Here is a 14,801-nt window from a genome sequence, read left to right as displayed (position 1 = left end):
AGGGTGTGTGGATCCGACACGGCGGGAAAACACGGAGGCCTACTCTCCCTGCTCTGCCGGGTCGGATCCTGGGATTCTCACCCCCGACGGCAGGGCCTCAGGAGCCGCAGTGTGGATCGCGCTTGGAGGGAGAGTGGACAGACGGCGGGCACAGCCTGCAGAGGACCCCTAGAAGGCTCCAGAGCGGGAGCGGCAAAGCACTCAGCCGGCCCCATTTCCTGTCAGAGGACGCCTTCTGAGGGGAAAGTGGAAGCCTGCAAAGGCACAGTGGTTTCCATTTGGCACGACCTGGGGCCAAGGTCAAGCTCTGGAGTTCGACTGAGCTGGGTGAACCTCAGCTCCTCCTTCAAGCTTCCACTACTTCGTCTGTGAAACGGGAACGATGAAGGGCTGTCACGGGGACTAGACGGTGCCCGACAGCCCCTGGCTTAGCACCTGGCACTCGGCAAAAACGTAAAGTGCGCGCTGACCACTGTGGGGACAGTGACACACACACACGCCTCAGTGCTCCTGCTCTCGCGCCACCCACCAGCCACCCCACAGCTCCAGCCTGACAGGGAAACCAGCTGAGTGATCTGAGCCCGGCCGCTACATCCTCCCCAACCTGAAGCCCCAGCAGAGCTGGCATCCGCCCCACCATACCTTCCAGTAGATTCTGGGAAACAGTGTGATTTTTCAAGCTCAGCGCAATTTTTCAAGATCAGATCTGTCAAGATTTTCAAACATGTCTCAGGTCAACCAAGGCTTACCCTGTATTTATTTTTTTAAGTTTATTTTATTTTATTTTTAAAGCTTATTTATTTATTCTGAGGTGGGGGGAGAAGTGTGTGTGTGTGGGGAGAGAGAGAGAGAGAGAGAGAGAGAGAGAGAGAGAATCCCAAGCAGGCTCTGCACTGTCAGCCCAATGCAGGGCTCAAACTCATGAAACTGTGAGACCACGACCTGAACCGAAATCAAGGGCCGACGCTTAACCCGCTGAGCCGCCCCGGCACCCCCAAAGGCTTACCCTTTCGATGCTCACAAGAACCCCCCTCACTCCACGGCTCAATTCAGCGAGAGTCCGCTGTGTCTGGACTCTTAGGACAGCAGCCTGGGTGGGTCCTGCCCCTCACCCTCTCCTCTCTCAGATCAGCCTGCCACCTCGCTCTGGGCCACTGTCACCTGCCTACAGCAAGCACTGCCCCCTTTCAGCGCCCCTGTCTCCGGCTCCTCCGGTCCGGGCGGGTGCCAGGGGGGCCTTTCCCAGCCGGAGACGGGACTGCTCCCTCCGCCGGCTCTAGTGCGTTCACCTCACCTGGCTGCCCGCCCCACCTCACCTGTGCTTTTGAGCACCCGGTGTGTCTGCAAGACCCCGGGGCCCCAGTACATGCCTCCCGCTTTTCCAGAAAGCCTTGGCCTCGAGTCTCCTCCCAGCGCCCTCTGACTCTTGGCTTCAAAAAGCACACAGTCGGACGGAAAGCCCCGAGTTCGGCTCCTGGCACCACCCCTCACCAGCTCCGCTACGTGGGGCAACAGCCGCCTCCTGGGGTCGTCGCGAGGACTGACCAGGACCGCGCACACAGCGGCATCTTCTAGAGCAACCACTCAAACGACCGACCGCAGCGATGCGGACACGCCTGCCTCCCGCCCCGGCCTCCGCCCCCTGCTGCCTCCCTGAGTCCCGTCACCGCACCCCAGCCCCGGTCGGGCCCCACCGCCCCCCAGGCCCTCGGCGGCTAGAGGACAGCCCGCCCCTCCTCCACCCCGGCAGACGGGCAGCAGGTACGCGAACGTCTGCCACGCGAGGGCCCGAGCCGCTCACGTCCCCCTGCCGCCTCTCAAGCCTCCGAAGGGCCGGCGGCGGCCACGGCGGAGCCGCCAGGCCCCCTCACCTGAGGTCCTTCAGCCGCTTGCAATGCTTCAGCATGTCCGAGAGGGCGGACGTGTAGACCACCTTCCCCATCAGGCCCAGGTTGGCCAGCGACAGGGACTGCAGCTGCTGGCACTGCAGGCCGATGCTGACCAGCCCGGAGCCCGTCAGGATGCCGGGCAGCTGGGCCAGCGTCAGGTGCCTCAGGAAGGCCAGCTGGCCGACGGCGGCCACCTCCGAGTCCCCGACGCTCTGCGCCCGGCTGCAGGGCGGGAGGGAGTTGCGGATGGCGGGCTCGTTGCGCGGCATGGCGGAGGAGAAGCTGGACCCGATGAGCTCGAGGCGTTCCAGAAAGGGCACGTTCTTCAGCAGAGCCCAGAACACGGAGGAGGGCTGGGGGGCCGCCTGCCCCGGGAGGGGGCCGGAGTACGACGGCACGCCGATGCGCACCTTCTTGCCGAAGCCGCGGGGCACGGCGTGCGGGGCGGGCTGGGCCGGGGCGCGGTCGGCCCGCGGCGCCGCCTCGGCCACGGAGCACACGGGCAGGGACAGGGAGCGCAGGCGGCGCAGCCGGGCCAGCAGCTGGCAGAGGTGGCGGCCCGGGCCGTCGGCGCTGTGGTGGTGGGCGGCCGACAGGTTGAGGTGCTGCAGGTTGTGGCAGGACGCCACGAGCGTCTCCAGGATGCCGCTGTCGATATCGTCCTCCGCCTTGCGGAGCAGCGAGTCCGGGGACAGGCAGTGCACGCAGCCGCTGAGGTTCAGGCTGGCCAGGCTCCGCAGGTCCCTCCCGCCGTTGATGACCCGCTGGATCAGGTGGCCGCCGGACAGGGCGCAGCGGCTGAAGCTGAAGTAGAAGGGGTTGTTGAACTTCATGTGCTGGAGGAGGGACGAGCCGTTGAGCCAGGACTTGGGCAGCTGCAGGGCGTCCAGCGCGACGTTGCGGGCCATGGAGTCCAGGAGGTTCTTGGTGGCCCCGCTCTCGGCGAAGCTGCCGGGCACGGAGATGAGGAAGGCGTGGAGGTTCTCGGGCGTGCGGTCGCTGAGCACGGCCAGGTAGAGCCGCACCACCTCCTGGTTGATGTAGCCGGGCGCCAGGCGCGCGTAGAACACCCGCAGGTTCTGGTAGTGGGGCACGTTGCTCTGGCCCACCATGAGCTGGCCCGACAGGACGGCGCCCTCCCGCGTGCGGTCGAGGATCTCAAAGTAGAGCAGCAGCTTCTCGAGGCTGGTGCAGCAGGGCACCACGCCGTACGAGGGCGTGTACAGCGTCTGCTTGAGCTCCCGCACGCGGCTCAGCGTGGCCTTGCACTCGCCGCTCAGCTGGCCGGCATCGAAGCCGGGGCTCACGTCGATGGCCAGGGAGCGCAGGTGCTGCAGGGCCGACAGCATCTTGGAGAGGCGCACGGAGGTCAGGTGGCAGCCCGACAGGTTGACCTTCACCAGGCCGCGGCAGCGGGCGACGTGCTCGATGGTGGCGCCCGACAGCCAGTAGCAGCCGGCCATGTTGAGCTGCTGGATCTCGCGGCCGATCTCCTTCACCACCTGCTTCACCTTGTCCTCGCTCGCCTGGGGGACGGGACGGGACGGGGCGGGACGGGGCGGGGCGGGGCGGGGAGGGGCGGGGCGGGGCGGGGCGGGGAGGAAGGAAAGGGGCTGAAGGCACCGGGCGGCTCCTTCCCCTTCATCCCTCGGCCCACACCCTCCCCCTCACCAGTGGACAACCCGGAGCCACGAGGGGCCCTGCAGGGGCTCTGCGCTCCAGCAGAGGAGGGACACCGGAGGGGAGAGCCGGCCCCTGCCTCCCCTCCCCACAGGCCTACCGGAAGCCAGCAGTCGAGAACCCCCAGCTGGGCGCGAATGTAAACCGGTGCAGCGGGTGTGGAAAAGTGTGGTGCCGCCTCCTTAAGCTAAAGCCAGGGTTACCATGTGACCCCGCAACTCCACCGAGGGAATGGAAGACACAGGGACTCGATCCGTGCCCGTCACGCACACGGCAGCACTACGCACAGCAACAACGGGTGGCAACAACCCAAACGTCCACCAACAGACAGAGGATAAACAAAAACGCGGTCCACGCACGCAAAGGAGTACCGTTTGGCCACACGGCGACGCTCTGACACGTGCCACAACACGGTGAACCTGGAGGACGTGACGCTAGGTGAAACAGGCCAGTCCGAGAAGATCCCATGTTGTGTGACTCCACTCACAGGAAATACCCACAATAGGCAAATTCACCAACGGAAAGCAGAGCAGAAGTTACTAGGGGCCGGGGAAAGGGGCATGGCGGTCACCGCTTAACGGATCCAGAGTTTCCGTTCAGGGTGATGGAAAAGTTCCGGAAACACTGACGATGGATGCACGACACCACAAAGGTAATCCTGCGTACCGGACAGCGTCGTGCACTTAAAACCGGTGAAGACGGTAAGTGTTATTCCGTGATGCGGGCGGGCGGGGGGGTGGGGGGGTGTTCGAATCACGGGATGAAGTCGTGGCCTGGAAACCCGACCTGGCTGTCGCTGCCCTTTACATCGTAAGCATTTTCACATCATTAAATATTCCTCAAAAATATTCCTCACCGCTTAGGTGAGCCACATTACGTCTGGTCATGGAAGCCAGCGGCCGACAGCTGCCCGTCCCGGCTGTGCCAGCGAGGCCTTCAGAAACCACACTGCCTCGAGCACCCGCGCACGTCACGTTCGTGCATCCAGATCACTGCTCTAAGCTAAACTCGCGCACACACAGCCGCGCAGGGGCAGGACACACGCATCGGAAATGCTCCAGATACACTGTGCCGGGGCAGATGCCCTTCCCTCTACAGGAAAGAACCCTCACAGGCAGGAAGCCTGACCCTGGCTCTGGGGAGTGGGCTCAGCTGCCCCCCACCCCCGCCCCCAGCAGAGAGGGGCACAGTGCATTCTCCCGTAAAGAGCCAAGCTCTGGAGGGGCCTCGCTCTGGGTTCAAATGCACGGCTTCACAACAACAGTAAGGAAACCTTCCCACGGTCTCCTAAAACTTGGGTCTAGGTCAAGTCCTCTATTTTTATCTTTAAGATATGTTGTCAGTTGACTTTCAACAAAAGGTGCAAGGCAATCATGCAAAAGAATGAAACCTTGCCATTTGTGACAACACGGATGGATCTAGATGGTTTAATGCCGAGGGAAATAAGTCAAATACCGCATGATTTCACTCATATGTGAATTTAAGGAACAAAAAAGCAGGGGTGCCTGGGTGGTTCGGTCAGTTAAGCATCCAACTCTTGGTTTTGGCTCAGGACATGATCTCGTGGTTGGTGGGTTCGAGCTCCACATCTTTGCTGATAGTGCAGAGCCTGCTTGGGATTCTCTCTCTCCCTCTCTGCCCCTCACCTTCTCACTCTCACACAAAAAGAAATAAAACATTTTCTTTTTAATTTTAAAAAATAGGGGTGCCTGGGTGGCTTAGTCAGTTAAGCATCTGACTTTCTGCTCCAGTCATGATCTCATGGCTTGTGCGTTCAAGCCCTGCATCAGGCTCTGTGCTGACAGCTCACAGCCTAGAGCCTGCTTCGGATTCTGAGTCTCCTTCTCTCTCTCTGTCCCTTCCCCCGCTCACATTCTGTCTCTCTCTCTCTCTCTCAAAATAAATAAACATAATAATAGTCAATTCAATTTTTTTTAATTAAAAAATAAATAAATAAAAGAAACAAAAGAGCAAAGGCAAAAGAGACAGGCAGACAGACAGACAAACCAAGAAACAGACTCTCAAGTACAGAGAACGAACTGATAACTGATGGTGACCTGAGGGGAGGGGATGGGGAAATGAGAGAAAGAGGTGACAAGGAGCACACTTGGCATGATGAGCACAGGGTGACGTATGGAAGTGTTGAATCACTAAATCGTATACCTGAAACTAATATAACACTGTATGTTAACTATACTGGAATTAAATATATATAGAATAAAAAAAAATTACAGGGCGATTTAACAAGGAAAGGACGACCCTGTCGATAAGTGATGTTGCAACCGTGAGGAGCCACGTGCAAAAAAGGAGCCCTCGATCCCTACCTCACACCACATACAGAGATGAACACAACAGGGATTGGACGCATACCAGAAGAGCTAAAGCTGTAAGACTTCTGTAAGACAACAGCAGAAAATCTTCACGACCTCAGGTCTAACAAAATTTTCTTCAACAGAAATGCGAGACACACGAACTCAGAAAAAAAAAAAATCAATAAATTGTACTTCAACTTAAATTCAAACACTTATGCTCTCAAAAGATCCCGTTAAAAAAAGAGGAAAGGCAAGCCAGACTACGAGAGAAAGTACGACACAGGCACCCGACAAGGGACACAGAGTACGTGAGAATTCCTGTAACTCCACGAGAAGAAGCCTTACGCAGCTGCTTCGGGAAAGAAGATACACCAACAGCCCAGCCCCGGACGGAAACAGCACTGCTGCCATCCCAGCGCCCTTCCCCCGCGACGCCAGGTGAAAAGGCACAAGGCGACACCCACCCTGGCCGTCAGAGAGTGGCCTGGTGGGAAGGTCGCGCAGCAGCTGAAGCCCGGCACGCGGCTGCTGGGGGGCGAGATGGGGCCTCCCCCGCACCACCGAAGTGCCAACACCCGCCGCGGACCCGGCAGCCCGCTCCTGGGGTACCTGCCGGGAGGTTGGCCTCCCTCCCAGCACCGCATCCACCCACCGAGCCTGCGCCCTCCCCCCGGGGGCCACACTGGCCGTGCCTTCTGGTCTCTAGCTTTTATCACCTAACCATGTGTCTCGGAGGTTGAGCAGGTCAGGACTCGGAGCTCCCACCTTCTTTGTCACTAGCCGCACGGCGCCCCCTGCCAGGCTGTGCCGGTCCTCGGAGGGGCACGTGGGCCGTCCCCATCCCCGCCCGCGGGCCAGCACCACCTAGCGACCCGCGCCTCACCTCATAGTCCTTCTGCAGCAGCACAGTGTGGGTAAGGCTCTTGTCCAGGCACAGAACTGCAAGCTTCCGGCAGGTGCGCCGGACGTTCAGAACCAGGTCTGTGCTGGGCACGTGGCTCAGGATGTGCAGGAGGATCTCATCCGAGAAGCCGAGAAGGTGGGCGCCCACCGCCATAGTGGCTGCTGCAGGGGGCGCGTCGCCCTCGTTGGACGTGTCCTGTAGATAAGGAGGGGTGGGGAGAAAGACACCGAATTCCCACGGGATCCCTGAGGTGGCCTTCAGCCCGGCCTCCTCGGCCAAGGACAGATGCCAAGAGAAGCCGTCAGCACAGTCTGTGGGAAAGAAGGTACTTTCACCAAAACCCTTACCTGCGGAGCCAGAGCCCGTGCCATCCAACACCCCCTTTCACATCTGCACACCAGGGTCTCTCCTCAAAAGAGAGGCAAAATGAAATTGCAATTTTTTTCCAAATGTAAGAGACCGTTCCCACTAAAGGTCTCCCATCAAGCCCGCCATGTTGCGGACTCCACTTCTGACCATCGGCCAATGTTCTCCATTTGGGAAGGAGGCTCTTCTCCCGCTCCCCCCAGCCTCACGCTATATTCTTAACATGCTCGGGTAGCAGGAGTCTATCAAGAAACAATAGAGGTGGGAAAAAAAATAAATAATAAGAGGGGCACCTGGCAGGTGGGGTGAGGGGGGGTGCTCATCCAGTTAAGTGTCTGACTCTCAATTTCGGCTCAGGTCACAATCTCATGGTTCCTGAGTTCGAGCCCCACATCAGGATCCGTGCTGACAGCACAGAGCCTGCTTGGGATTCTCTGTCTCCCTCTCTTTCTGCCCCTCCCCCACTCAAGCTCTCGCTCTCAAAATAAACATTAAAAAAAAAAAAAAAACCAACGAAGACTGGGGATAACAACATGTCTTCACCTGTTGGGGTTGCCGGGATGGGCATCAGGCCCTCAAACAGTGGCAGACAGCAGCTCTTTCCAGCACTGCCATTAAGGAAGGGCAGTATAAAGTCCTTATAAAGAAGAAATCGCACCTCCTAGACCGACGTCTTTACATTGCCGAGGCTACTATTAGATGATGGGAACTGCACAATTTACCCCCACTTATCACACTATCTGGCTAGAAACTCGGATCAGTACTTCCCGTAAGATGTCCACACATTTCACTGTGTTTCTGTAAATATCTGCAAAAGGTTTTCTTCCGTGATGCGGGCCTCCCGCCTCTCCTGGGCTGATGTGTACAACCCAGCGGGAGAGGGGGCTCACCCTTCATCAGTGTGACAGGAAATTCCCAAGTCAAGGGCAAAGGGACTGGAGGCTCTCAGGGGAGCCCATGGTGGGGAGGGATCCCCGTATCTTCCCGGCACTTCCCAGAAGGGATCCTCTTGCCTCTAAAGCATCCTCACCGAAGGGGTGCCTGTCTGACCGCTCCCAGGAGAGGGCACCCAGGATTATTTCCACCGCCTGTCTCCAAGCCCCCCTCCTCCAACCAGACTTTTCTTCTGTACAGATGTGCACCGATGGAAGCCCTGAGACCTGGAGAGCCCTGCTGCTGCTGGGGCAACCGTGAAGTCTGGGAAGGGAGAGCCTGCCTGCACACCCCACACAGCCTCCAAGGCTCTCCCGGGCTGTGTGACTGGAGCCCCCTTCTCTGTCCCACCAAGTGTTCCCCAGGCCTGGGAAAGGGTTTCCGCAAACATTTCCCACGGTGGAACAGCACGGGCCCTTCCCATGTGCCTTCACTGCCCCCCTTTCCATCTGAGGTGCCTTCGATCCTGTCCCCCTCCTCCCACGGTTTGTGAGGGTAGACGACAGCCGTCAGACCCAAGTCCGCAGTGTTCTGGGTTGCTGTATTCTGGGGCTAGTGTTCTCAACCATTAGTGACTTTCCGTAGCTCGGCGCGTCCCAGAGCCAATCATAGGGATCACCTAGGCATGTGTTACAAGTGATGATTCCCAGGGGCGCCTGGGTGGCTCAGTTGTTTAAGCATCTGACTTCAGCTCAGGTCATGATCTCATGGTTCGTGGGTTCGAGCCCCACGTCGGGCTCTGTGCTGACAGCTCAGAGCCTGGAGCCTGCTTCACATTCTGTGTCTCCCTCTCTCTCTGACCTTCCCCCATTCATGCTCTGTCTCTCTCTGTCTCAAAAATGAATAAACGTTAAAAAAATTTTTTTTAATAAATAAATAAATAAAAATAAGCAAAAAGACTTAAAAATATTTTTAAAAATAAAATAAAATGTAAGGGGGAAAAAGTTTTATGCACTTTTCAGAACGTAACATTTCACAAAAAAAAATTTTAAGCAAAGACAAAACAAAACAAAAAAACAAAACCTCAGGCAGAATTAAGTACTGAAACTTCAGTGCGTGCCTGCCCCAAAATCATCCCCTCCCAGATGTTCACATTGGACAACCCAAGAAATCATAGGTCTCACAAATCAACCGAAGAGGTGTCTGGAATGATCTAAATAAGTCAAGGGGAGAGAGAGATGAAACAAGGATAGTCATGTGTTAACAACTATTAACTCTGGGCAATGGGAGGGCACCTGGCTGGCTCGGTTGGTGGAACATGTGACTCTTGATCTTGGAGTTGTGAGTTCAAGCCCCACACCGGGCATAAAACTTACTTAAAAAAACAAATAAAGAGGGGTGCCTGAGTAGCTCAGTCGGTTAAGCGTCTGACTTTGGCTCAGATCATGATCTTGCACCTCGTGAGTTCGAGCCCCACACTGCACTCCTCACTGGCAGTATAGAGCCTGCTTGGGATTCTCTCTCTCTCTCTCTCTCTCTCTCTCTCTCTCTCTCAGATAAATAAATAGACTTAAAAAGAAAAAAGGAACACTAAATGCAAAAAAAAATTTTTTTCAATAACTGGCCAATGGATCTAACAGAAAGGCTCATTATAGCGCTCTTTCATGATGTAAAATTGTAAAATATAGCATATTTTACATCATAAAACCTTTGTTAAACCACAACACCAATCTCAAGAGGTGCACAATTTTATGGGTTTCCATAAATTTTCTGTCCCACTTCTCAGGTCTCTGTTTCTCTTAGCAATTTCTAGAATGTCCCCTGCCTGCCTCGTGCCTCTAAGCCTTTCCACAAGCTGTTTCCTTCCACCAGACAGGCCACCACACAGGAAAACTGCTCCTGTCAGAACTTTGGCTCAAAGGCTCAAATGCAACGAAGCCCTCCCAGCATCCGGCACCCCGCTTACCTCACCCTCACCGTGCTCATCACCGCTGGACCAGGTACCCTCCTCCCCTCACCCCAGCCTCATCGGATGACGCTTATCTCCTCACTAGGCCAGGAATGGCTCCTGAACGGGGATCGTTTTTTAATTTCCAAGAGTTAAAAAAACACCGAACCAGGTGAGGCAACGGACCACGGCTTCAGAATCATTTGAAGCATTACAAAAACCGCAGACCACTACTCCCAGAAACTCTGGAAGCCATCCTGGGCATCTGCATTTTATTTTTTTTAAATTTTTTTTTTTCAACGTTTTTTATTTATTTTTGGGACAGAGAGAGACAGAGCATGAACGGGGGAGGGGCAGAGAGAGAGAGGGAGACACAGAATCGGAAACAGGCTCCAGGCTCTGAGCTGTCAGCCCAGAGCCTGACGCGGGGCTCGAACTCACGGACCGCGAGATCGTGACCTGGCTGAAGTCGGACGCTTAACCGACTGCGCCACCCAGGCGCCCCGCATCTGCATTTTAAAGCCAGCAATGAGGGGCGCCCGGGTGGCTCAGTTGGTTAAGCATCCGACTCTTGATTTCCGCTCTGGTCATGACCTCACGGTCGGTCGTGAAACTGAGCCCCACATCGGGCTCTGTACTGACAGCGTGGAGGTTGCATGGGATCTTCTCTTTCCCTCTGCCCCTCTCCTCTGTTCACCTGTGCACATGCACACTCCCTGTCTCTCTCACACAAAAATAAACTTAAAAAAATAAAAATAAAAACAAACACCTTTCAAAGCCAGTAATGACTTTCAAAATCAGACCACCTCATCTGGAATTCTACAGCGGGGATGGCTGCGCAACCATGTGACTATGTTTTTCAAAACCACTCTGGGGCACCTGGTTGGCTCAGTTGGTAGAGCATGCAACTCTTGATCTCAGTGTTGTGAGTTCAAGCCCCACGTTGGGCATAAAGCTTACTTTAAAAAGATAAATAAATTTAAAGCTGTGGATTTTATTTATTTATTTATTTATTTATTTATTTATTTATTTATGAGAGCGTGCAAGCAGGGGAGGGGCAGACAGAAGGGGACAGAGGATCTGAAGCAGGTTCTGTGCTGACAAGCTGACAGCAGCGGGCCAGATGCGGGGCTCCAACTCAACGTAAGATCATGACCTGAGCCCAAGTCTGACGCTCAACCGACTGAGCCACCCAGGTGCCCCCTAACACTGTGAATTTCATGGTATGTGAACTATATATCAACAAATAATCAATAGACCATCCCAGAAGGGACCTTGATTTCCATCCCCAGGGTAGAAAGAGACGGCCCTCTCTCCTCTCAACTCAAGAGCCGCCCACAAAGCAACGAGAGAGGCCTCACTGGCCAGGTCGCTTCAAGGAACACAGGGGCCTTTGCACCAGCCCCCCAGGGCCCCGCAAGTACACACAATTACCTGAATCTGTTACAGCCAGGCTACTCCACAACTCTTCCTTTTAGAGCTGCAGCTTTCCAGCCCTTCAAACCTCCCACCAGTCTGCAGGTATGTCCCACAGTCCCACACCGTCCTTCTCAATCAAGGGGCCACTTCTAAGCCTAATTCACTTCAAAGGAAGAGGCGCTGTCACCAACACCCAGCCCCGTTCGAAAAACACTTGAACCTCTGACTCCAGTTCCCCAGAGCCTAGGTAAGCCCCTAAGACAGGAAGTGCACTCAAGGGTCCAAGTCCCACGTGCTACATATACACACAGGTGCACACAAATACACATAAAGAAAGGCAGGAAGCAACAATAGGAAAGACACTAGTCAGAGTCCGAACCCCCATACCTCGATATGCAGATGAAATACCTTGCACCACATTACAGGGACTCAGACCCAGACTTGTGGAGCGCTGGGGAAGGAATTCTGGGCTAAGTCAGAAGTCTCCCAGGTGAATTGGCCCTTCCTCCATTACCCCCCAAGTCACACAAGCAGGCACAGAGCAAAGTGCTGAAAAGGACTGAAACTGAGCATTCAAAGATAGAGGATGGGGTGCACAGCGGGCATGGAAGAGGGAAGTCTCGTAGCTCCAAGGGCTGAGCCCAGGTACATGGGAAAAGGGCCTGAGAGGCCTAGAGGAGCCTGAAAACTCTGGGGGCGCAGAGGAGGGGAAGAACTCTGGCGATCACGACTGCGGGGCTGGGAAAGGGCTGGAAAACCCAAGGAGGAGAGAGCTTGTGCCTTCGGAACGGAGTGGTGAGGACCGGGGAGGGATGGGGGCGGGATGAGGCAAGGATGGGGCAGGGGGCAAGGCCAAGACAGGGATGGGAAGGACCCGGCGAGGCCGAGGCCAGGGTCGGGGCAGGAAGGACCAAACAGAGCAGACGCCTGGGCTGGGGTGGAAAGAGCCAAGCGGCACCGAGCTGGGGGTCGAGGTCGGGACGGGAAGGATGGAGAGGGATAGGCGGCTGGATGGAAAGGACGCCAAGGGGACCGGGGAGAGATGGTAAGGCCCGAGCGAAGCCAAGTCCGCGCGGCAGGAAGGGGAGCGGAGAGAGGCGCCGGCCGTACCTCTCCGGAGCTGGCCATGTCGAAGGCGGGCGGGGCCGCGGCCGCGGGAGCCGCAGCCCCAGGGCCTCCCCCTGGCCCGCCAGGGATGCTCAAAGCCGGCGCGTCCGCGACTCCACAGAGACCCCGGGAGGGGGCGGGGGCTCCAGCCACTTCCGGCGCCTGCTTACGCACTTCCTCTCGCCAGTCGGCCTGTCCCGCGCGGCCGCCATGTTGGGTGCGGCGCCCGTGCCAGCAGTCCTGCTAGGGCGCGGGGTGAGCCCGAGAGGACCCCGTCAGCTCAGCCGCAGCTGGCTCTCTGGCCTGGCTCCTTTCCCCCTCGTCTGCTCTCTGCAGGCTCCTTCCCAGCCCCACTGGCCTCTTCCTGTCCGGGCAGCACTCTCCTGCCTCCAGGCCTTGGCCTTTGCGTCCCCATGCCTGCAAGAACCACCCGCGGGGAGCGGGGCCCCTGCCCACCGTGCAGAAGACAGCCTCCCCTCCTCCACGTCCTCACATTCCCACACCTAAATTTGCTCCTTATCCTGTATTTTTTCTTCATAGCTCTTTGCACTGTCTGACCTACTGTGTCTTTTTCTTTTCTTTTTTCTTTGTTGTTCTCTTCCTGTACTCAGGGGCAGGATTCCAGGTACCTAGGATGCTGCCTGACGCGTAATAGGCACTGAATAAATACTTGCTGGGTAAATGAACAGGTGGCTGATGTGCCCTCACCCCTTAACGCTTTGTATATAAAAATCATTTACTCATAAAAATCCGTGGGGAAAAAACGGGTCAGAATTGGTGCTGACTCCTGAGTGACCTTAAGCGTGTGTATGTTTCCTGTGGTTGGTGGAACAAAGGGCCACGATCTGGGGGCGGGGAGGGAGGGGGGGTTAAACCACAGAAATGTATTCTCTCACAGTTGTGGAGGCCAAAAGTAGGAAACAAAGATGGTGATTGGGCCATGTTCCAGTGGCTCTCAGGAAGAATCCCTTCTTGCTCTTCCTAGCTTTGGGTGATGGCCAACAATCCTTGGCTTGCAACTCTATGGGTCCCAAGTTCTTCCTCTGTGTTTGCAGGGCCATCTTGCTTTCTTGCTGGGGGGGGGGGGGGGGGGGGGGGGGGGCGGCGGGGGCGTGTTCACACATTTGTATCCTTTCTTATAGGCACCTGTCATGTTAGATTTAGAATCCATGTTAATCCAGGGTGACCTTATCTTAACTAATGACATATGCAAAGAGCTTGCTTCCAAATAAGGTCACATTCTGAGGTTCTGGGCGGAGGTCAATCTTTGGGGGACATGTATTCAACCTAGTACATCAGGTTTCATATCCTACTCTCCTGGGGCCTCATTTGCCTCCCACTTCATTGGGTTGAGCCTTTTGTATCAAGAGGCCTTTGATGAGCTCCTCCTGTGGGTGGACCATCCTGGGGGCAGGCACAGTCTTTGCCTCAAAGAGTTCATGGTTTAGTCAACAGTTAAACACAACTTCAGGCATAACAAGAGTGTTAATGGAGATCCCATTGTTTACTATTGGAGTCTTGACAATGGAGCCCAACTATGACCTAGACAGGTATCTGGAGTTTCCCAGAGGCCCAAGGTTTCCCCTCCCATCCTCCTGACTCCCGGACCCATTCCTTCTTTTCCCCTGTAATCTGTAATCAGGTATGTTTTTTATTGTCATGCAAATGTTTATTTTCTGTCCCCTGTCTAGAGGCCACTCGCTTTTAGGCAAACAGGCTTGAGCAACGGAATGTAAAAAGGGCCCACAGCAACTACCTGGCTGAATACAGACAGGCCCATCAGGTGACCCACCTCAAAATATCCAGAGGCCCTAAACTGACCAATGGGCTACTTACAACCAGGCACAGTTACCAAAAAAGGGAAAATTCCATGCGTCCCCATACCTCCTCACCTTCCCTCTCTAAAAACAGCCCCCACCCACTCCCTCATTGCAGCCGGCCTCCCCTCTGCTGTCCTGCCTGCCGCTCCTTTGCGGAGCCTTCAATAAACTTCTATCTCCTTTGTTCTGCCTCAGGTGAATTCTTTCACCACCTGCCTTCATCTCAGCTTTAGCTGAAGCCCGATTGTGTCCCACATTTGGGGGCTCCCATCCAACTGGGAGAGACACCACATTTAGACACCACAGCCCACTAGAACGGGGCTTGGCAACGACAGGCTCTCAATAAACCACCATCAGCTAGGCACCTGATTAGCGGAGATGATGCATGAAAGTGTCCGGCACAAGGAGCAATTCAAACACTGTAACTATTGCTATTATGGGTCCTGATGAGGACGGAGTCCCACGTTTCCCGGGTGCCCCAAT

At 55.9% G+C, this 14,801-nt stretch overlaps 1 protein-coding gene across 4 annotated transcripts in view; it reads right to left on the bottom strand.

Annotated features, from left to right (window-relative positions):
- Nucleotides 1–12,969, bottom strand: part of FBXL18 (F-box and leucine rich repeat protein 18) — a 59,115-nt gene extending 46,146 nt beyond the window's left edge. For all 4 annotated transcript variants that reach the window (XM_049638970.1, XM_049638971.1, XM_049638969.1 and 1 more), the window contains exons 1-3: nt 12,502–12,969; nt 6,765–6,980; nt 1,872–3,415 (exon numbers count right to left, since the gene is read on the bottom strand). In XM_049638970.1, the coding sequence (XP_049494927.1) occupies nt 1,872–3,415; nt 6,765–6,980; nt 12,502–12,519 (1,778 nt within the window). In that variant the 5' untranslated portion in view covers nt 12,520–12,969. The remainder of the gene's footprint in view (nt 1–1,871; nt 3,416–6,764; nt 6,981–12,501) is intronic.
- Nucleotides 12,970–14,801: the final 1,832 nt, after the last annotated feature.

This window comes from Panthera uncia, chromosome E3, assembly GCF_023721935.1.
Source record: "Panthera uncia isolate 11264 chromosome E3, Puncia_PCG_1.0, whole genome shotgun sequence".
In the NCBI taxonomy this organism is placed as follows: Eukaryota; Metazoa; Chordata; class Mammalia; order Carnivora; family Felidae; genus Panthera; species Panthera uncia.
The sequence above is the reverse complement of the archived record's forward strand: the minus strand, read 5'-3'. Positions and strand labels throughout refer to the sequence as shown.